Raw genomic sequence first — 23,862 nt, forward strand, 5'->3', positions numbered from 1 at the left:
TTATTATTATATTAATAATAATTAGTCTACATTATTTTTATGATACAACGTAAAATGAAATATTAAATTTTTTGCCAAAAATGTCTAAATAAAATTAACTAAAGTTACAAAACAGCTCTCACAAATTCAGCGCTATCACAATAATAGTAATATGGGGGAAAACCCCCGATTTGAGCTCTTAATGAGAGACAATCATTTAAACTACAAATTTTAAACCGCCTTGCAATTGCACGTATAAACCTTGTGTCTTCATCAGTCGTGACGTGGGTCTTTTCAGTCCAACTCACAGACACTAGGATCAGCCTGCACTTGTGAAACTGGCTTTAGAACATGCGTAGCGCGCGTCCCCGCTACTCTAATTCACGAACCGTGGCTGCGTACATATTTGGAGTATGGTGCCTTACCACAGAAGACAGCAACGCAATGCGCACCGCGCGCTATGTTGTGAATGAGGGACAGGGTGACGTCACTTCGCGAATGTCAACAATGTAGCGATTGAGAGAGAGTAGGCGTTCCATTCGAGAGTAACAAACAGAGGAGACGGAGCCACACGCTGCATAGATCACCACACACACATTTACATACATAAACACATCTGCCGAAGAAATACAACAGTTTTACAAGCACAAACGTGCTTTTACCTCGTGAAGGAAAATAAATATTTAAAGCGTGTACCGCAAAACGTGATCTCTCTGCAGCCCGGGGGCTTTAGGAGTCTGCAAGGAAGTCATCATGTGAAGAAAAAAAAAAAAAACAATATTTGGTAAACGGACAAAAGGGCTGGATCATAAGAAAAAAGCTAAAATCTGAAGGTGAGTTGCATGATTATTTTGCTATTTGGTCGATGTGTCCTCTGTTACAAGTGATTCCTGCATCAGAGCTATTAAAAATAGACGGTCTGTCATAAAGGGAAATGTGTAGCTCCGAACTTGTGCTTTTGAGTGGGCTATTTCAGAGACGTTGTGACACAATATACATGCAAATACACAAGAGAGAGGGGGGGGAAACTAGACAGCATGCATGTTTGGGTTTACTTCAGCTGGTTCAATTTTGTGGTCGGCGTGAACACACACTCCCTTTTAAACGGTAACGTAAGGTTACCACATCCTGTTGTGCAGCACTGACAATAGTGAGCGGTGCTCCGTTCGAGCGTGTTTGGTAGTAGCGGGATGCGTTGCGATCCCGGGGGGAGGAGGAGTCAGGCATGGCTCTTGTTTTCGCTAAAGAAAAGAAGTTGTCACTCGGCCTTGACCGATCAAGACGGGGGGAACATAACGACGGAGACCCCCAGTGTAGATTCCCGCCTTCATCCCTTTTTCTTCCCAATGAATGGATATCTTGGAAAACCAAGTCTGTTATTTCTTATTGCAAAAGTGACTACAGTAGCCTACACTATTAATATTATTTCCAATGGCAGTGACAACTGCTAATATTAATTGTAATACCATATTGTCATTTGATTGCTTTTTTATGATTATCATTATTATTTATAATGAAGATCATACCGATTATTATTGTTAATCATTCCGGAGGATGTAATTTGGAGAATAGTGGCAGGTAGTATGGTAGCTGTCAGCTCATCGCTGTTTCAAAGAACAGACGGATACAAATACAGGGCTAGTAAGAAAATGTGCTTACTGCAATAGGCTGTAAAAATGGGAAGCAAGCTCTTTGTTCTGCGCAGCACATCTCTGATGTACACCAGAGCCAGTACATTACACACGCTTATTAATCCCCATAAAATCAGCAGAATATTTGCTGTGTAAGGAATTGCGACCCTTATTTGGCTGAGCAGCCAAACGCAAACGTCTCGATTATCCGAGACTACCATTTAAAGGAACGATGCAGCCTCCTCAAATAACGCGTTGGAATGCTGGATCGCCAATGAACTTGGGCAGGTGTTTCGAGTTAGCACGTTAAATTACGCATTGAAGAATATGACTAATTTAACGGAAACGGCAGAGATGGTTGTAAGCGTGTGCTTGCTACTGACCCTTCTGTTATTGTAGATAACTAGCATATAATCTGTAAATGAACGCTACTGATTTTAATTTTTAATTTCTTATCGCTCGGTTTTGTAAAAGTTGTTATCTACGTTGTTATGAATGACTTGGCGGTTTTATCTCAAGGTTTAAAAGCATCAATTAAACGTGCAACATTCCCGCTTAAAATTACATTATGTAAACCCACACACACATTGATACCAAAAAGCCATACATTGATTTATTTACGTTTTTGTTGTTGCCCAGGAGCCCCAGCACAGAATGACTAAATTAATTCAGTTATTTAATTAATTCGGGTTACATAGTGAGTTGACAAGTGTCTGGATGAATCAGGTAAAAATAACGTGATCACCAGGGCATTTGAAATGAGGTGATACAGCAGTTTGAGCTGCGCGTGCATTCCTTTGTCTGCAGCGCTCGTGAATCATCCAGGCTTATTTTTTTTTCTTTTGCTTCAAATACATGACATGCTGATTTGTGTTGAACTGCACAGCGTTTTGTAAAGAATCTTTGCGATGAATGAAATTATAATGAGTAATATCCTATGAATAAAATTGACTACACTTGTCCCTTTATACAACTGTTTACGCTCCCTTCACTTTCTAACTGTGCTCCTGTATAATGTATAGCAAACCATAGTTAGCGAAAGACGACTTTTTGTCTTGTTTGAAATGAATTGGATTTTACGTTTCTAGATCTATGAACGTAAAGACCACGTGTGCATAATCTCGTGCTGCAGCAGATATGACGCCATTGTTCTTTACAGTCTGGTGCGTTCAAGCTCAACACAGTCCATCCCGTGATGTATAGCTTATCACCGTTATACATTTGTCTTTTATCAGCAGATGGTTTAAACTGAGCCGTAGTTAATGTGGCCTGTACACATGTCTATTGCTTGCCTTATGGTAAATTAATAAGCTGTTTTACCTGAAGGGTATATGACGCTAACAGTAGGTTGCCTAAATAAAAATATCTGTGTGGAGAAATGCCCATGTCAGCACTCGTGATGAAATCATATTCTGAGGGAGGATGAGTCTGCCTGACCCTGAGTGTGCATACAGCTTAATTATCAGCTTCATTAATATCCCCCTCCATTAGTGATTTTCCACCCCTCAGCATGTTCTCTGCTCATGATATTCTCTCATGAATTTGCTTTCTTGTTCACAACTGATCAGATGATCATGGATGAATTTATTATGTTGCAGCAAATTCCCTAAAAATAGTAGTGATTAACATTTGACTTTTTAAAATGAATGTATTGTGTTACTTATATTTGTTTGATCGTTGTTTCTTTTTAGAAAATGAAAATAGTCTGACAATTAAAGTATGAATCAAAACTCTGTTACTTAATGAATGTATTCCATTCAAGATCAGGGAACAGTTTAACTGCAGGTTTTTGTCTATGTATTCTCATGTGGATGATTCATGAACTTACATGCAATAGCAATAATATTTCAAAAGAGCCTTGCCCACTGTTACTGACTTTACTGATGGCAGTGAGTAACATTAGAGTAGGAAAATAAACAGGGATATTTTATTTCAACCTCATTACTCCCTAATGATTGAAATTGGATTAAGTGTATTTTAAACACCCACACATCATAGTAGCTTAGTATGGATGAGGATGCAGAACAATTCAAAGTGTTCTGGTACAGATTTGTTTTAGCATTTCTTCTGTCTTGCCTGTTTGAAAAAGCCAACCAGTAAAGCTCTTTGCAGAGAGAATAAGAGCCTTGGGTATGAAAACATGTTCCCATAGCTGTCCCACGTCAGCACTAAGGCATGTTTGACCGAGTTCCAGCCTCTGAGAGGGAGAATAGGAAAGAGAGAGAGAGAGAGAGAGAGAGAGAGAGAGAGAGAGAGAGAGAGAGAGAGAGCTGAGCCGAGCCATTTAAGTTCAGAGGGTTTATTTTTCTTCTGTTCTCAGATAGCATTTTGGGTTACTGTGATCAACATAATCACACAGGAATTCAGCATGTTGCTTAGAATACTTCTGGTACCCCAGGATTGGCCACATTGTTTGCATCGACTCCATTGTGTTTACCTTCCCTGGTGGTGTGACTGGAAACGTGTTGCATCAGCAGCGTGGGAGACCTGGGTTCGTATACTGTGATGAAACCAGGAAGTAACTGCGTTCGCGTAATCAATGACGAGTGTGATTCCAAGGTTGCATTTTTTCCCTCTAACATTGCATTTTTACTCCACTGATGGTTAGGTTTAGATTTGAGGTTTGGGTTGGGGGTACAGTTTATAAAATATGCATTTTTTCTTCACTGTATTACTGCCTGTACAGCTGACAACAACTTGCTTCACAACTTGCTTTTATTGCCCCTCTGTGGAAATCTCACCTGGAAAATGAGCTCACACATGCCCATACGGCCAACAACAGAGTACGGCCACTGAGAGTTTCGAATTTCGGTAAGCACAGACCAATTTTTGCTAAAGAAAAGTCAATCGACTGTTTCCGATTTTTACTGTGGGACCAGTCTGCTGTGATTGGCATCATCAGTCACTGTGCAGAATGTGATGGAATCTGTCTGTTGTGGCACACAAACGCACAGGCTGGGGAACAGTCAAGGGAATCTCTGTGTGTGTGTTTTCCTTAATTAGTGTTTGTGCCAAGGCAAATCTTTCTGGCACTTGCCACAGGCAAAAACCTGATTGGACTGTTTTGCTCTGGGATTTTTGGGATTGTCTGCCTCCGTTGCTACTTCAGTCAGCTTATGAATCTTTCCATCCAAGTGAAGTCTTCCCCATCTTTCTTGACCTTGACAAAGTTGGCATTTTGAACAGCTTACCCCAAGGTTTCTGACTGAATGTAACTTTGCTTTCCCTGTTCATTCTGCCATCCAATATTTTAAAACAGAGTTAAAAACCCCCACAAATAAACAAATAAATGAAAAAGATTGGCAGGCAGGTCCACATCTGGCCTGAATTGAGCCCCAGTTAAAAACAACAAGCACCAACGAGCAGGAAGTTTATGGGTGGAATAGTGGAAGCGTTTGACTCAGTGGAAGCCCATAAAAACCACATCAGGAATTCCGTAACAGTCAAAACTCTCTCTGCCCTACAGCAGCATGTAGAAAGACAATTCCACTTTAAGAGTTGTGCTGACTGTTGAATTAACACAATGTTAAGTTTGGATTATTGCATTATTTCTTCATATTTATGTGCGTAGTTATTAATGGATGACGTGTGTGTGATTGTTGGTGCTTCCTCCTGGCGGCCCCAGCTTTAGAGCGAGCAGTAAACACACAGCACAGCTGCTGTTTTGATACTAACCGCCTCTCTCACACATAGTAAACCTCTCCCATTCTGCTGTCCCTCTCATTTATCACTTTTTCAGTATAAGCAAGATGTTCTGAGACTTTTAAGTTTAGATCATTAACATTTACACATTTGGCAGACACTTTATCCACAGTGACACAGCATTTTATCAGGCTATGCATTCCCTGGGAATCAAACCCATGACTTTGGCATTGTTTGTGTCACCACAGTCAGTATGTTTACATGTGCAGTTATAATCGAGCTACAGTGGGGTTTTGCGTAGTAGAGCTGCTACAGTCTTCATCTGCCTTTCCAAGTATGACACAATGTGTAATTGATTATTTGAAGGAAGGATTTCAGGTGAGGATGTGTTAAATACACGTCACACATCACCGTTGTCTTTCAGAGCACACGCACATTGCAAAGGCCAATTGTGCTCAGATTAATGCGTATACATGCTGGCTGAAACCAAGCTACAATTGCATTATCTAGGTCTATTAGTCCGAAATTGCAAAATTGGACCGGTACGATCTAAAGTTTTTTTTTAATCCAATTGAAATCAAACTTTTTATGTGCATGTAAACATAGTAACTTATTTTGCTTAAAGGACTGTTCCGGGTTCAAAACAAGTTAAGCTCAATCGACAGCATTTGTGGCATAATGTTGATTACCACAAAAAACTAATTTCGGCTCGTCCCTGCTTTTCTTAAAAAAAGCAAAAATCGAGGTTACAGTGAGGCACTTACAATGGAAGTGAATGGGGGCCAATTTTTAGAGGGTTAAAACACTTATAAGCTTATAATTTTATAAACGTACTTGCATTAATTCTTCTATTAAAACTTGTGTATTATTTGAGCTGTAAAGTCGTTTATTAAATCGTCATTTTTACAGTCGTTTTAGCGTTTGTTGACATTACATCGTCATGGTAAAGAAGTTGTAAAACTGGCTATAACTTTACACAGAAAAAGTTAGTAAGCGATTTTATCACACTAAAATCATGTTTACTCGCATATCCTTTATGTCTTGTGGCTGTACTTTTGAAACGGAGTGCATTTTAATGTCCAAAAATTGGCCCCATTCACTTCCATTGTAAGTGCCTCACTGGAACCCAAATTTTTTTTTAAAGAAAAGGAGGGACGAGACAAAATTAATTTTCATGGTGATCAATATTATGCCACAAATGCTGTCAATTGAGCTTAACTTGTACTGAACCCAGAACATTCCTTTAACACCCTGTTGACTTGACAACAAATTATCATTGGACATTTTTTTTTAGTAATCATTGTTGTGGCAGTGAGCATTGTAAGCAAGTTTTTATAGCGATTTCTGTGTTTATTTTTACACTTCACCTCAAAGTTATTCTAAATTTGTAAAGAGAACATGGAAACTAGCCACACCTGTCTTAGAAACAATCAGGAGCGAAATGCCATTTCAGATATTGCAATTTTTAGATCAACCTGATAAGTTTCATAGTGCATACTATGACAGCACATCATGTCTATTTGTTGGTTTTGCTAGAGTTCTGTTTTCTGTGTCAGGTGTCTATACTGACTTATGTGGTATTGTGAAACTACTTTGTTTCAATTGAAGACAAGTTTGGTTTCACCGTTTAAGGGTGTCGTCCTCCCGGTTTTGAATTCTGTGTGTGTACTTAAGCAAGTTTGTTGGCATAGACTGGCTTTCTTTTGTTTCATTATCATACAAACTGCCCATATATGTAGAAAGCTAAGTGCATTCATGGATATTTCTGTGGAGGAGCTGCCCTGTCTGTGGGGGGTGTGTGTGTGTTTGTTCTACAGTTAAATTTGGAGCTGTCATCCCTGTCAGAATATTCATGTTTGCAGCTGCTGAGTCACATGTGCCCTGCAAATGGAGAACCCTGTAGAACTAGAGACCACTATCACTCTCTTTTACCATCTTTCACTACTTCACAACACTTCCATAAAGTCATTTCAGTTCATTCACGCACTCATTCATGGAACTGTTTTTACGCTGAGTCTTCAATCCATTTATTCTCACATTCCCAATATGCCAGACATTTCTTTCCTCTCCTTATCTTCTTGCTGTTATTTTCAGAGTGGGAGTTTAACCAATAGAAGCTTTTGACCAAAATGAGGCTTACTCATTTTGTCCTCTCTAGATAGAGCAGTTAGGTCCAACTGCTGACTCACTAACAATAAAGAAGTTCGGTTTAACAGACAGCTCACTATGTTGAGACTCTCTTTCCACCCTAGTCTTTTTACACACTTACAGTAAGTCGCTGCAGAAATCTCTAGGCCAGCTTATCAATGCTTGGCTGCTCTGAAGCCTTAAGCTTCAAATGTTACAGTCCTGCTGTCTCCAGAAATGGCACACAAGCAATCAGTGACCTGACTGAAGCATGCAGGAGTTTCTGTACTGCCTGCAAAACAGCCACTAAAAGAGCTGCTGTGAATGTGGGCCAGGCACAGCCTCGGGCTATTCCACATACTTATATATATATACACATATACATACATAACCGTATGCACGCACATTTCACACACCAGCTACAATGCATTAACACACAGTTGCAGAATGCAACACACACATACACAGTTTACCTAGCTATCTAAATGTGGACATACCATAAACTTTTTTTATATAAAAATAAACTTAATTAGTATAGATACCCTAACCCCAGCACCAAAAAGAAAACTTTTTGCATTTTTAGAAATATATATATATATATATATTTATGAATATTTTAAGTTAAAAAAACCAAACATTTATATTATTCTATAAATGAATCGATTTTGTAAATTAAATATGTATTTTATTTATGAATACATAAAAAACATATTTTATATTTTAATAAATATTATATTATTTATGAATTGATTTTCTAAATACAAAAGAGCATATTAAAAATATTTTCTAAATAGAAATATGTATTTTATTTATAAATCCATTTTTAAATATATTTATTTTATATATTAATCTGTTTTCTATATAAAAATATATTATTTATTAATTGATTTTCTTAATAAATTTTATTTTTAATTATTATTATTTATGAATCGATTTTCGATTTGAGTATGTCCCTAAATGTCCTCATTGGGAGGTTTTGTCATATATAGCAAATTTGTCCCCAAACTATGGCTAAGTAATTATTTATATATATATATATATATATATATATATATATATATATATATATATATAATATTTATAATTAAACCCACACATTTGTTTTTCTATCATGGTGAGGACTTTTTATTGAACTCTATTGTTTTTTTACTGAGCTAATGATATTTTCTTTACCCTAACCTAAAACCCGTAAACCTTTAATTTGTTTATTAAGCTGTTTTCCTCGTGGGGACTGTTGGCTGGTCTCCAGAATGCAGGGCGAAACCTAACGCACACACACACACAAAGAAACATGATTTTGCACCACAATAGGACTTAAGGAAACCTGCGAGGGTGGGCAGGGGTGTCACTGGCCTGTGTTGGTACAGATGAGTCATATCCAGTGTGCCGTGTCAATATTGATGCTCAGTCTAAATATAACCTACATACCACACAACGTACCAAACACACACACACACACACTAGTGTCGACCACCCTGGAAAATGTGTTTTGTTGTTTCTTTTCTCCCCTTTTCCCCAGTCTGTCAGGATGACTTGCATGGTGTTAAAACCTTCCCTGCATATTTCAGCACATATGAAAAATACAGTATTTTAGGGAAAATGTGAAAATGTTGCCATACATTTTTCATGCCAGATTAGCCAGTAGAACACCCTAGCCAACCTCCACCCCCCAACACCACAAAACATTTTGTCTGAATTATTCAAACTTTGAGAAGTACCCCATCTGAGTGTCTGTGCCATGAGAAGGAAGGTTTATACAGGCGTAATTTTTTTATTTCCTCCATAAGTGCGTCATTGGATGCATACCACAGCTGTGAAAGTCTCCACACTCATCGTTAGAGAAATGGTTTTGAGTCAGACACAAAAAAACAATAGAGACAGTTCCCTCCATTCCTGTACTTTGGCAACTTGTTTCATTTATGGATTCCTTAGATTTGCAGCCAACAATAACTTGCACAGAAATGTTTAGTAGATGTTTTTGACCTCTCTCTTTCACTCCATTACTGTGTACTAAATTGCAAGGGGACTGTGCTTTATGGAACAGCAGTAGTTTAAAACACAACTCGATCTCACGAAAATGTGTGCATGTTTTACGAGTTGACTATTTTGTATGATTTCATATGATTTTGTTCGTATGAATTCGTATGATTTCATCACGTGCAAATGCCCGGATGTGTAATGCGGAAGTAAGCGTGAGTTCTGCGTGCGAGGTGTCAAGGACATGCTTATTAATATTATGACCTTACCCAAACCCCTTATCTAAACTTAACCAATCAATAGAGTGTGTAAACATGATAGGAAGCTGTGTGTGACAGAAGCAAGTAATTGTCACGTATCAGATAAAAGCGATGTCCAGCGACATCATTGGCTCTAGTGAAGGTTGTACGAATTCATACGAATGCAGTCGTACGATATCATATGAATTAGCCAAATTTAGAAAAGTCGTACCAATCCTTATGATTTCGCTGTGAGAGTGTGTTGTTAAAACAATGTCGGCTGAGAGCCTGAATGAACTGTCTCAGGCATTCTAGATACGAAGCATGACACTTCCTGTCAAGGTCATTTTCTTTCCCCCACTGCCATTTTTCTGCTCTAGTCGATGGGAAAAAGTGACTTGAGTCCACAACAGTGGAAAGTATTTAAAACAATCAGCGAATTCCTGGTAAGTGGGTGAGATCATTGTTTGAGAGAGAGACAGCAAGACAAAGAGAATGGGAGACGGAGAGAGTGCAAGAAACAGAGGAAGGGCAACAGGTGTGACCTCTGTGCGCTGTGTTGTTTTCCATTTGCCAGAGCGACTCAGCAGTCAGAGTGCTCTCTGAGGCAATGCTGGTTCTGGCAAAGGTCTGAATTCCTCCCAGACGGATTTATTTGTATTGCTTTGCACATCAGAAACGTTCGTAGACAGACAAAACATTTCCATTGTGTGTGTGTGGAGGATGTTTTACACCACAGCCTATTAGAAACATCTGTGGATGATGTATGCTTGTATGAATAATTATGAATGAATAATAATCCTTCTACAGAGGTCAGTGTAAACAAGTCAGCAGTGTTTAACACTGTAGAGGAGTGATGGATGCAATGACTGCTGTAGTTGTACAGCTTTCATCACCCTTTTTTTAGTTTAATGAACCACATGATACTTTTTGTGTGTGGCCATTAAGGGAATTCTATTATTCCAAATATTATTATTCCAAAATCTATTTCTGCACGGTCCACTAGTGTTACCAAAAGAAATAGCAGAGATACTGATTTGCTTTCCCAGGTTTCCCAAACACTCCCACTGCCTTCCATTGGTACAGACTTAAATTCACAGCATTGGTTGAGCCAGTGTTTCAGAGGAATGTCTACATAGTCTCATGACAACTCGTAATAATTCGTAGGAGATGACCGTATCATATGATTTGGATCATACTTAAAGGGATAGTTCACCCAAAAATGAAAATTCTCTCATCGTTTACTCACCCTCATGCCATCCCAGATGTGTATGACTTACACAAATTATGATTTTTATAAGAATATTTCAGCTCTCTAGGTCCATACAATGCAAGTGAATGGGTGGCAAAACTTTTGACACACCAAAAATTGATTTAACCACTGAAGTCGGTTGTATTACTTTTATGCTGTGATTTTTTTTTGGAGCTTCAAAATGTTGGCACCCATTCACTTGCATTGTATGGACCTAGAGAGCTGAAATATTCTTATACAAATCATAATTTGTGTTCTGCAGAAGAAAGAAAGTCATACACATCTGGGCTGTCATAAGGATGAGTAAATAATGAGAGAAATTTTTGTTGGTTGGTATATTTTTCACTGTGTGAGTAAAAGTTGTATGATTTCTTGTACAATTTCTTATGATTTCGCCATCTCATACTTTCGCCATCTTCAAAATAAATATGACTTGAAATGAGATTGGCTGGAAATGTTTTGATGGCACCAATGTGTTTATATTTTATTTGGGAAATCAACCTAAAAATTGCTTACTTATAGTTGACTACATTTTAAACTCTGATAGGGGAAAGTATTTTAACATATAGAAAAAAATATAAGTAAAAATAAGTTTGTTGGTACACATGTTCAGATTTGTCCTTTCATGTGTTTTTTAGTGAATTAAATAATCATTTCCACATAATGACTTCAGTTTGTATCAACTTTGATTGTTAACATGTAGTATCTTAAGAACAGTTTGCAAACCAAAAGTTTATTGTCTGAGAGACTCTTTACGGTCTCTGGATGAAATAAAAGATTTTTGGGGCTTTGGGGTGTGAATGAATAAAAACAAGTATGATATGTGGTTTTACTCTTTGTGCAGCTGGAGGTGTGTAAGTGTGTGTGCATCCTGTGAGACTCGCACAGGTGGTGGGGGGGAGGGGTAAGAGGTGGGCGTGGAGCAGCAGGGGTGGCGTGACCACTTCCTTTCTCGAACATACAGTAAATTGGTCGTGTCTTTACCAAATCAACACTGTGCACCGGTGGTGGCTTTACACTGCCTTGCAGGAACCTCCTATTGGTTGAGCTCCAGCAGTGTGGCTTGCAGAACGTGTCAGCTTTTTTTTTTGTTCTGTTTTGTTTTTTTATATATCTCTCGCAGATATGTTTTTTTGCATTGTGTTAACTCTAGTTACAGTGAATCATAACAACAGTATCATTTACCTCAGCAAAACTTTACAGAAGTTTAGCAACCATACACAAACACGCACACTCACAAAACACCACATTTGACATCTTTTTGCCGAATGTTTCACTGGTAAACAACTGCATAAGGAACAGACTGAGGTAGAAAGAAACAATGTTTCACCCTGTTCTGCAGACTTGCAGAATGGAATAAATTAAAGATGGTAACTGATAATTCTCTGTCATATAGTTAAGTTTGACGTATGGAATGCTGCTTTGCTTTGCCTGAGGTGAGAAGCTTCACGTGAGGTGTACAGGACACAATTAAAGCGTCTTTACCCGAGAGCGCAATGGTCATAACCACAGACCTCAAAAGCGTAGAATGTTCTATAGACACTCCATATAATACAGCTGTTGAATTAGAAGAGTGAATTGATCCATAAATGGATCCACCAGCTGGTCAGATTCATGCTCAATTTATCAGGCAGCCGATATGGAAATGGTCCGTCCACATTTATGTATGGACAGATTTAAGTGCCTGTAGCTCTGGCTGCAGTCAATAGCTGTGACCTTAACTTACAGTCGACAGGTTTAATTGGCAGAGGTCAATGAGTCCAAGACCCAGCCATTCCAATGATGAGTGACTTGAAAGAAAATGTATTGCAACCCCAAACTGGTCATTACCTAGATAAGACTGCACTTAGACTGATACTGCTAATACTTTTTCAGATTGCTGCAAGGGTTAGAGGTGCAATGAATGAGATGACTTTGTTTTATTTAGGCATGGCTTTTCTGTGCATGCCCTTTAATTGAAATATAGAATAATTGCTTTTCTATGTTTTGTTAATTGAACAATGTTAATTTGATTAAATAAATAGTTTTTGTCCACAGTACAAAATTCTTAACTACAATGATCATGTGTAAAAAAGGATGGGTTAGTTAGATTGCCTGTACACTCAAAAAATAATTATTAGATTCAAACATTTCAATTTCATAACAAAATTCCATCAAATTGAATTGAGTAATCTTTATCATAATAAAAAATAAAACTAAATATTTTAAGTTTTATTAATTTATTTTTGTTATAAATTACATAATTCTATTTAATGAAATTTCGTTATGAAATTGAAATGCGTAAATCTTTAAAATAGGCAAAAATATTTTTGTAGTGTAAAAAAGCACCAGTAATAACTCTGAATTAAACAAGATTATAATTTTGGGGGGGCATTTTTATTATGGATGAAATGTGATCATTTGATATTAATTTCTTAAAATTCTTTAATAAAAACAAAACTATTTTTTTGTTGCTTTATTATTTTTAATCCAAGTTTTAAAAAATCCACTTTCAATAACAATAACATAAAACATAACGTTGTGGTTTTTGTGGTGATTTGTGATACAGATGTGTGTGTTTTTTATACAGTTTTAATTCAGACATTTTCATTTTAAAGATATTTGTGCAGTTTGATGCTATACTGTGTGAAGTTTATTTGCAGATTCATAGAAGTCTATGAAAGTCAGGTTTGTTTGTCTGCTCATATAGACATAGACATGGAAGGTATTACAATATAGGACTCCACTTTTGCCAAAAGGCAAGCACTTGCAGAAGTTAAAAAAAAAAAAAAAAGCAGAGAAAAATGTGGGGTGATGTTTCATTTCACCCTCTCCGACAGGCTGTCTCACACATACCTACATGCTCTTTAACAAAACATTTCCATGAAGCCTGTTCCAGGAAAAATGTATTATGAATTTACTATGATTAAATGTATTTTTTACATGGATTTCTTACTTTTTATTTATTAATTAGTATATATATTGTCTTTACATAAATTACTTATCTTTAACAATTATTTTGTGTATTTGGGAACATTCTGTCACTATAATTTTTTAAAATAATTTTATTTTTTTATTTCATTTAACTTAATGTGGTTCATGAGGTATATGAATTTATGCTGTTTATGGTAACTTTTTCACTTTTTGTCAGTGGAAATTTTGGACCACTAAAATTAAATCTGTCCAAAAAAATAAATATATAAATAAATAAATAAATAAAAAAAACGGCCAAAAGTCGAATACAAATACAAGTTAATTTATACATTAATTTATTGTGACATGCCTTTATAATTTTCAAGTCACAGTTGGTGTAACTGTAACTAATGAAATAAACTACCTGCATAAATTCCTAAAAGAATCTTAGTTAGCAGATTACAATATGTCCACATTAAAACTAGTCTGACATGCATTTAAAACTTAAGGGGGAATTTTGAGTGACACACTGAAATCTGTACAAGTTAACAAGTTTCCAAACATGGGGTCAAATTGCTGAAAAATTCAGTTTAAAAAGTTTAAACTGTTCTTGAGACTGAAATTGATATAGATAATTTTTCAAACAGGACATGATTCCACAAATGATTCTGGTGTCATGCTGCAAAAGTTAAATAATTAAAGTGCGATCTAAAACAGGTGGCCCATCGGTTTTGGTTTTGCCCTATAGGATGTAGTTTTGTTGTTTTTTGAAAAGATAATAATAAGAAATTCACTGTTCATTACAGGAACGGAAGTATGGCTGAGGTTTACAGTCAATGAAGTCTGAGGGGCGTTTTTTAGTGTGACAGAGGTGGAGCTTACTCCACACTGGTGAGTCACAGAGAAACGTTTCTCTGAGGAGGCCTGTGCTTTCGACCCCCCGAAAACCCACCATCCGCCAGCCAAGAGCTGTTGCTGGCGCAGCACCACAACATGCATCTGAATCCCACAGTCACGCAGGAGCATCTCACCGCATGCTAACACTCACGGAGCTGCCATTCTCATCTCCTCAGAGCAGTCAAACAATGGAACAAACCACTGTGAGTGATCAAACTTTAGTGGTTCATGAACGATTTCTTTGAATTTAATGTTTTTTGTTTTTTGCTTCAAATTTAATTGTACACCTTATGATTAAGCACAAAGATGGAAGTCTTGTTTTTGAGTCTTGCTACCATATTTGGGTTTACTGTCATCTTTGGTTTTGTTGTTGGACGTGATTTTAAAGCCATTTTAGACTTTGCTTGATTTAATTAGACCCAAATGCCACAAAAGGTCATTTATCACATTCACAGAGGTATCAGGTCAGTTGTGGGGCAGGTAAATGTTGGGGGAAAAAACAGGTGTCTCCTAAAATGTCCTTGTGAACTATTGGTCCCCCAATAGATCATCGGACAGAGAGCTAAGTGGAATGACCTACTGCTATCTTAAAAAGATCTTCATTAAACATTTCATATCTAGAGTCTAGTTTCAGTTAGGAAGTCTGCCATTTTGAAGAGAAGGAACTTGGAGAGTAAAATCGCTCAAATAAAGAAAACTGCTTAAAGTTTTTCTTTCTACTCAGTTTGCGCACTTCCATTTCTAAAGTGTCTTGCAAAGGAAATAAAGCTTCCTTTTCACAGTTTCCTCTCAAGGTGCTACAAATATCAGCCATATAAATAAATAAATCCATGAAGTGACTGCAATATTTACTCAATATTGAAAACAACTTTCACTATGTTAATCTATGGAGACAGGGTCATTAGACTCAATCTCCGAGACTCAAGCTTAGAGGGGTGAAGCTGCTGGTAATGCAGCCTTGACCTGCTGCTGTTTCGGGGGTAGAAAGTTCTTAGCTTTGACAGGTTGAGAGCAGATTGCTGGGTGTTAAGCAGAAGAACACAAAGGCAGTGTGGTGACCACAACCATGGTTGTCGCCTTCTGCTAATGCAAAGTTCTGCAATGGTTGTGAATTTATGTCATTGCTCAACCTGCTAATGAAATATTCTAGTTTTCTGTCATCTGTGCACGTGTAACATTTGAGCATGTGATACATTGTTTCCTGCCATTGTGATTACTGTTATGCTTTGCATTGTAAAAACCAGCCTGATCTCATGAACATTACTTGAATGTGGCAACATTTTTGCGAAACTAAAATACATGCTTTCATTACGTTTCGCTGCAGTTTCTCAGTGAAATGTCCAGCAGGGGGCACTAAAAGTGAATACAATTGTGTCATAATCAGACAATATTTTTAAGGTGAATATTAGATTGAGGTAAATGAGTAAAAGATGGAGTGAAATGTACCTCCCTAACCTTAAACCTTAACCTTAACCTAACCAATAGTGTTCTTAAAGCAAATGAGAGGTGAACAAAACAGACATCCTTACCCTAAACCAGGGCTCTTCAACTACTTTCTTGCGAGGGCCAGATTATCCAGATGAAAACTAGGCGGGGATCAAATGTTTATTTTTTTATATTTACCTTAGTTAGCATTTTCATCGCAAGTAAAATGTTACTTAATAAACACCCTTAATACTGTGCATTTATTCATATTAAAATAGTCACAGGGTATACTGTATATTGAATTATAAGTGTTTAAGGTCTGGTCATAAATTCCTTTATAAGATCTGGCTGAAGAACAAACATGACATATACTCTTAACTAATAAATAATTTTTGATCAACTTTGACAAAAACAAAAAAAACAAAACAAACATAATAATCATTTTAACATTTTAGGGCTATTGTTTACTAATTATTAAAACTGAGGAGAAACATTTAGACCTGCTAAAGCCCTCTCACAATATCAACCCACATATGAAAACAATGGTCATATAAATATGTCATGTTTACTTAAGAATGCATTTAAATGTAATTTTCATTTTGGAAAAAAAAAAAAAAAAAAAATTAGAAAATGTCTATTCTTCCATTTTCTCTACAAAGTATCATCCTATTCTGTGAGGAAAAAAATAGTCCTGCAAATATTGTGAATTTGCACACAATAACCAGTGTAGGTATAGGTAATCATTGGCAAAAGAAGAACAAACTGAATTGATGCGGTTCGTGATTGAGAGGGCTGACTTACAGCTGTATATACAACCAAATATAACCAGGATATTTTCAGGTTCAGTTTTACATTATAATTTTTTTCCATGCCCTACAGACCCTGAACAGATGAGACATGATTGTTTGACACTTCAAGAATAGTGTATAAAAGCAAACATTTCAGAGCATTTTCTTCGAACGTTCAGTTTTCATAATCGATTGCTTTTGTTGCCTAATGTGCATATGTGCTGACAACATTTCTGTAACAATTGCGGTGATCACTTTTTACATCTTTACATTTGACTGCACGCCACACAACTAAGCAATTTTATATAAATACATTCGGTTGAAAAAGACGCTATCAAATGCTCACCTAAACGGTGTGATCCATGTTTAGCAAAGCAGTGTAACTAAACTATTGTCAGAAAAGCTTAAAAGCACACTCAGGTCCGCAAAACTGATGACGGCTGAATGCAGTTGCACGTGCCAATGAGCATTGTTAAACTCACCGCTGATTGCTGAGGCTCGCACCTATGAATGCTGAGTTTTGCACAGAGAGCGCTCTGGTATTTCAGATGGTGAGACAATTTGATCAAAAATCAGACAAAGATGATTGGCGGGCCGGATTTGGCCCACGGCCGGCAGTTGACTAGCCCTGCCCTAAACAACACCTAAACCTAACTGATAGTGTTCCAAAAGCAAATGAGAGGTGAACAAAACAGACATCCTTACCCTAAACCAACACCTAAACCTAACCGATAGTGCCATGAAATAAAATGCGACATGAAAAGCACAATTTCTGAAGCAACCACGTCATTTCATGCCGCTTCTATGACAATTTTGTCTCATGTCAGCTCATATGCTTGGCTGGGCTCGAAGCCTCGAACCGCAGTCTTCCGAGATTCAAAGTCCAACACTTTGAAATAAGTGTGTGCCTGTATTTGGGTCTGTAATACAAGCATTAAAATGTATAGTTTTTCAAATGATGAGTCAAGTGTTTTGATATGATAACATAGTACTGTGTGAGTAATAGTGCAAAAAAAAAAAAAAGAATGTTTATAAAGTCATAATCAGCCATTTACACGTGATTTGTGTGAAAATAAATAAAACACACAGTTGTTGTAGCACCTGAAGTGTTCATTTCACCAGGAAACTGCAGCGAAACGTGGAACGCAGCACATAAGTTAGTTTGCAAAAATTTGGTTGTAGTAACGTTCATTCTGAATTAAGATTCAGAACTATGAGACTAGGTTGGTAAAGACAGCTCCAGAGAAATAGCCTGCCCACACACTTTTAATGCAAATGTTACGCACATGTTTTTGCTTTAACTGTTTATAACCTTACCCAGACAAAGGAAGCCAGTTTAAGGTGTTTACATGATCACACACATTAATGGCTTATGAAGTATAATCTATGTAAGATTGTGCATGTAAATACACTTATTGATTCATTTTGTACATGTGAAGTTTTTGTCAGAATTATGACTGTTGTGACTATTTGTACATTGTCAATTTGGCATGACTTCCTCCGTTTTACGGATGGATACTATAACACTTTTGAGTGAGTAGTGATCCAAAACCTGAATGAAGAACAATATAAAAAAAAAAAAAGTGGCACCATGTTTACATTATATCCTCAGTATGTGCATATAGTGTTAGGCAGTGATTTGTCCAGTTGCTTTTCTTCATGTGCAGCATGGGGAGAAGGCAGTGAAAGAGGACATTGTTCATGTTGTAGTGAGGCATGTTGCATGCACTTCTTTCTAACTCTGAGTGGGTGAAGTTTCCCCCATCATGCACCAGGAATGCCTTTGAATGACTGGATTGTGTGGCAGGAAAAGCAGCAGGCGTTCACTGCTTTTGTTTTTATTTTTCACTCTCCCATCTCTATTGAGGAGTCGCAAACTCTGCAAGACTTTTAAAAGAATTGCTTTGATTTATTAAGACTAAATTGATATGTTTTTTATGTTTGGGGTTTAGAGACCCTAGTGATATGTGTGTGTGACAAAAATAATATTAATTTTGAACTTTTATTTTCCCTTTAGATTATTTTAATGTGTTCCTCTGACTTAATCAAATCAAACCAATCACACTGTGTACATCAATTAGAGAATTTAAAGGCATAGTCCCCACCCCCTCATGTTGTTCCAATCTGTTGTTCCAATCTCGTACAACTTTCTTTCTTCTGTGAAACCCAAAAGGAGATGTTAGGCGGAACGATTCAGTGGCCTCAGTCACCATTCACTTTCATTATATGTGAGTCCGTAACATTCTGCCTAACATCTACTTTTGTATTCCTCTAAAAAAGAAAGTCATACAAGTTTAGAACAACATGAGGGTGATTAAATGAGGACAGAAGCAAGCTATCAAGTTGAAATTTAGTTTATACAATTAGCTAAGCTAAGCCCCACCTTAAACCGTTTCTGACCAATCCTGTCTTAGCAACTGTTGCCATCCGCCATTTCTCTGACTTGCGTTTGCTATTTTCCAATATGTGCCTATGGGAGTGATGTGTGTTTGAGCAGTTTTAAGCAGAAATTTATGGAAATTATCAAAAAATTTAAAAAACATTGTTGCTGAGTCAACTTTAATTGTGACATGATGTACCCGGAGAGGATACATGCAGTGTTTTTTTCTTTCTTTTTGTTTAATCTTTAAATAAATATAGAGAAGAGCATGCTATGTCAGCCCTCATTCCCAAAGGACACCTACATTTGCTTTTAAAATTAAAGCTAATAACATAACATTAATTCGTTTACGAATTGATTTAGGTTTTAGTAAAGGTGTTAGTAAATTAACAGTTCATAGCATCAAAGTGAATGTTATGAGATGTTATGAGCAGTTCTGTTCACTTACACTACTGTTATCAGGTGTGGAATCACCATGAAATGACCCCGTTTCTTTTTATGTGACAGTGATGATCATTTGCCTCAATTCTGATTCAAAGTCTGCACAGTTTTCAATCAAATTACTGTGAAATTTAACAATTTGTTTTACAAAAACATCAGATTAATATGCCTTGCAGTTTCACTCTTCATTCCAGACCATGTAACAATATTATCCATTCCATTTATGAGAATATTTAGCCAAAAACCGTGCCGTTCACGGCTATCTCCCATTTATTCTAATGGGAAGTTCTGCAGAGCTTGTCAGAGCGAGCAATTTTAACCAAGTGGGGCAGAGCTTAGCGAAGGGTCAATTAGAAAACATCATCAACCTGACACTTAAATTATAAATTTTTTGCACTGTTAAAACAGCCTGAGACCCTAAACAGAACATGAGGGTTATGTAGTCATTGGGGACCATAACTCGCATTACTTTGTGTGTTTCATTTTAAGCCAGCCAATGAAGTAAAAGAAGGGAAAAAGCACATAAAGGAAAGAATGATTAGTGTGTTGTAATGCTATGGATTAAGATGCTCAGTGCAGCTGTGTCAGGGCTGAACTGTACAGTGTGTTTCTTATTCTCTCCCATGTCCAAGAGCAATGACTTGTTTAAACGGCGTGACTCAGAGTCCGTTGTTTGTGAGCAGGAGAATACATTGTGAAAGACCACCTCCAGAGTTTCATTCACAGACTAAAGCTATTGATTTAACTCTTCCGCTTGTGCTCTACAAAGAAAACAAATGCCCCCCCCCCCCCACACACTTTCGTTCTTTTCTATCAAAGGGCATTGATGGATGAAACCACATGAGTGAAGGGTCCCTCTGCCACAGGGGCTCCCAGCTCTGATGTAATGCTCTGAAGCCTGGTAAATGAGTGGATAAACGCAAAGATTTCGAGATTTCACTAAACACGTGCTCGTTTGTTTTTGCTGGGTCTCCGAGGAGTGTTCACTTTCCCTGTGTTTTGGCACTTCTGTCATGGAACTTGGAAATGTTTATGTCCATTCAGCAATGCAAAAGTTATGTGGGAAATCAGATGGTTATAGTTGCCAAAGATCACATTACTGAAATGCACACTGGTTTATGGATTTCAAGAAAAGTACGAGAAGAAACATTTCATTTTATCCTAATGAATGGATCATAATTACACCCTTCAATGGCATCCCGAAGCCTTAATTGATATTTTGTGCACATTGTGATGTGACAAGTGGACCTTTCCAAATAACTGATGGCATTCAATACGTAAATGACCATTTTGTGTCGGCTAGTCTAGCTCCTTTTCAGCTGCTTCCTTCAGTTCTTTTATAAATGACAAATTTGACACCAGCCATTGAGTTCATTTTACAGCTATTTTTGTGAGAAAATATGGGCTACGACACAATCTCCTGTTCTGGGTGTGTTTTGGTTTGAGGATTTTCCCTTTACAGTCTCTGCTGTGTCAAAGAGCAGCATGTTGAGGCTTCCTCCACTGCTCTGGGCTGTAAAGAGAGCACAAAGTGAAAGGTCATGTAGAAAGAGAGAGAGAGGTTATTTTTAACCCTGCTGTATCATGTATCACCTCCCACCATGAGATTAGGTGAGGGAAGATATTTCAGGATGCTCTTGGGTAACCATTTAGGCCAGGTGTAACCAGGTGCTGTGCTGTTCTCCTCTTTTTGTCTAATTAGCTTTCTTGGAATAAACAAAAACCAACACAGATTTGATCAGTATCATGAGTTTAAACAGTTAAGATTAGGGCAAAACTAAATATTTTCAAAATTGAATTTGGGTTGCCTGAATGAGTAGTCGTCTAGTTGGTCTTAAAGAAACCCTGTATAAATAGAGGTTTCAGGTTCACCTGACCCTGATCAGATTCAATTCTTAGGCCACATCCAAACTAATTTGTTTTAGTTTGAGAATGTCATCGTTTTCCGAAGTATGCGGTAAAAGAGCATTTTCGAAAGTTTTGGTGGAAAAAAACGCAGTTTCAGTGTGAATGAGAGGCATTAAACAATTAAACGTAGCAAAATCAATACATTTTCTAAATATATTACTATGGACGTGGACGTAGTGGATGTGGAATGGAACAGAATGCAGGGTTCTTGGAACGTGCAGATATTTTAACTTACACTGTTTTAGAACACAACACATGGCCGAGATGCTCAAAAACACAGTGCAAGTTGAAACGTAATGGCTGAGGACATCCATCTTCGCATGTATGACTAAAGCAACTGTGCTTTAAAGGGGATGAATTTAAACATGTGAGTTCTCTGAGGGGGTTTTAATGTGAGTACAGTCTAACAGTTAAAGCAAAATTTTAACACACAACTGCATCTCACTCTCTGTTTCCATCCCTTTTGATGATTTGCACGCTGGTCTATGCTGATTTGTGCTGGTTGAGTGCTGGTCTAATTGGTGGACCATCATATTTCACCAGCTGGCAAAGCTTTTGATCAGCTTGATCTTTCTGGTGATACTGGATAACTAAGGAAGTCTTGCTGGTTAAGCTAGTTAAGAATACTGGTGGGAACACCAGCACACCATCATCCCATGATTTTTCAGCCTTATTTTTAAGACTGCATTATTTTCCCATGATTCAGCCTTTCCCACCCTTTTCATGTGAGGTGTCAGATATATTATGCTGCACTTTGTAATTCATTAAGCTTGATGGTAAGTTTGTAAGTTTGTGTGCAAAATGGGGTGGGATTCATGAAAGCAGAGGAAACCCAAGTCTTCCTGCAGCTTTTGGGTGTTTTTTGTCCCTTTTGTGTCCCTTTTGTGTCCCCTCTTCATCTCTCCCTCTCTCTCTTTCTCCCTTGTGCTTTCTCACTGTCTGGGCTTTGGGAAAAGGGGAACGTTTGTTTCTCGAATGCACTTTTCTTAGCCATGCTTGGCATCAGAACATCTTTGTTTGAAAGCGAGGGAGGAAGGTCTCAGAGTCACCGCAGAGGGTTATCAGGGATTTTTTTTTGTTTTTTTGGATGGAGTAGGGGGTAAAGCCGCTGCAGAGTTCATTCATTCATTAATCCACCCTCTGTGGGCCCCCACTTTCTTTTATTTTTAGCCAAATCCATCAGGCTTGACAAGCGGAAAATTTGAGCCAGCTCGGGGCAATGCTCCAGAGCCCCCTACTTCACACTGTCATTCTCCTCTCTCTTCGTACCCACACTCTTTTTCTCTCTCCCCCTTGGAAAAACAGAGCAAAGTTGAGCCCGGATTCAGACCGCCAGAGATGCTGAGTCATGTGAGTCCATGTACACAGAGACACCACGACTTTGCACTGATAGATAGAGGGAGAGGGTGTTGAATGATGTAAAGGGGTGGAGAAGCGAGGGCTGCACTGCAAAAACTTTTCTGGTAAAAAATATCTAATATCATTAAAACAAGACACATTTATGTGAGAAGCATATTGACAAAATTTATTAAAGCACATTGACAAAAGGGATAGTTTAACCAAAAATGAAAATTCTTTCATTATTCTTTATTCACTCACCCGCATGGCTTTTTGTCTTCCATGGAACACAAAAGGAGAAATGTAAAGAATTTTCACATGGCCTTTTGCCAAGTATTTATTTATGTATTTATTTGCATTTTTCTTCTGAAGTAAATGTGTTATATTTTAAGAATATTTAGAAATTTTTACTTGAAAAAAAGACAAAAATATCGAGTTAGAATATATATATATATATATATATATATATATATATATATATATATATATATATATATATATATATATATATATTTAAGCAATATCACACGAGCAAGAGTGTGATATGGCCCTACATCAGCACTGTGATTCAGCCACAGGTAATCACAGCAGTGCTGATTTAGGGACATATAGCATGATTGCAAGTGTGATATTGATATATACAACAGTTCAATGAACAAGTAAATTGTAAAAAATTAGGAAAAAATGAGTACGGTCATAAAAACACATTTGTGCATGGAATGGAACTACTTTCTTACGTGACAGATCAGAATCTGACGTTGCTGGTTCAAACCAAATGATGCAGCCAAGCCTCTTAAAAACATCACTTCAGAACTACTAGTATCACAGCTTGGGCTGTTTCTATCATGTTATTGGAGAAAAAAGGATGTGTGTGTGTGTGTATGAGAGAGAGAGAGAGAGACAGAGAGAGAGAGAGAGAGAGACAGAGAGAGAGAGAGAGAGAGAG

At 37.4% G+C, this 23,862-nt stretch overlaps 1 protein-coding gene across 3 annotated transcripts in view; it reads left to right on the forward strand.

Annotated features, from left to right (window-relative positions):
- The first annotated feature begins 532 nt into the window (after window positions 1-532).
- Window positions 533-23,862, forward strand: part of LOC127416144 (transcription regulator protein BACH2-like) — a 163,311-nt gene continuing 139,981 nt past the window's right edge. For 2 of the 3 annotated variants that reach the window (XM_051655306.1, XM_051655311.1), the window contains exons 1-2: window positions 533-812; window positions 14,546-14,839. In XM_051655306.1, the coding sequence (XP_051511266.1) occupies window positions 14,774-14,839 (66 nt within the window). In that variant the 5' untranslated portion in view covers window positions 533-812; window positions 14,546-14,773. The remainder of the gene's footprint in view (window positions 813-14,545; window positions 14,840-23,862) is intronic. The other variant, XM_051655308.1, reaches the window with a different exon arrangement.

This window comes from Myxocyprinus asiaticus, chromosome 25, assembly GCF_019703515.2.
Source record: "Myxocyprinus asiaticus isolate MX2 ecotype Aquarium Trade chromosome 25, UBuf_Myxa_2, whole genome shotgun sequence".
In the NCBI taxonomy this organism is placed as follows: Eukaryota; Metazoa; Chordata; class Actinopteri; order Cypriniformes; family Catostomidae; genus Myxocyprinus; species Myxocyprinus asiaticus.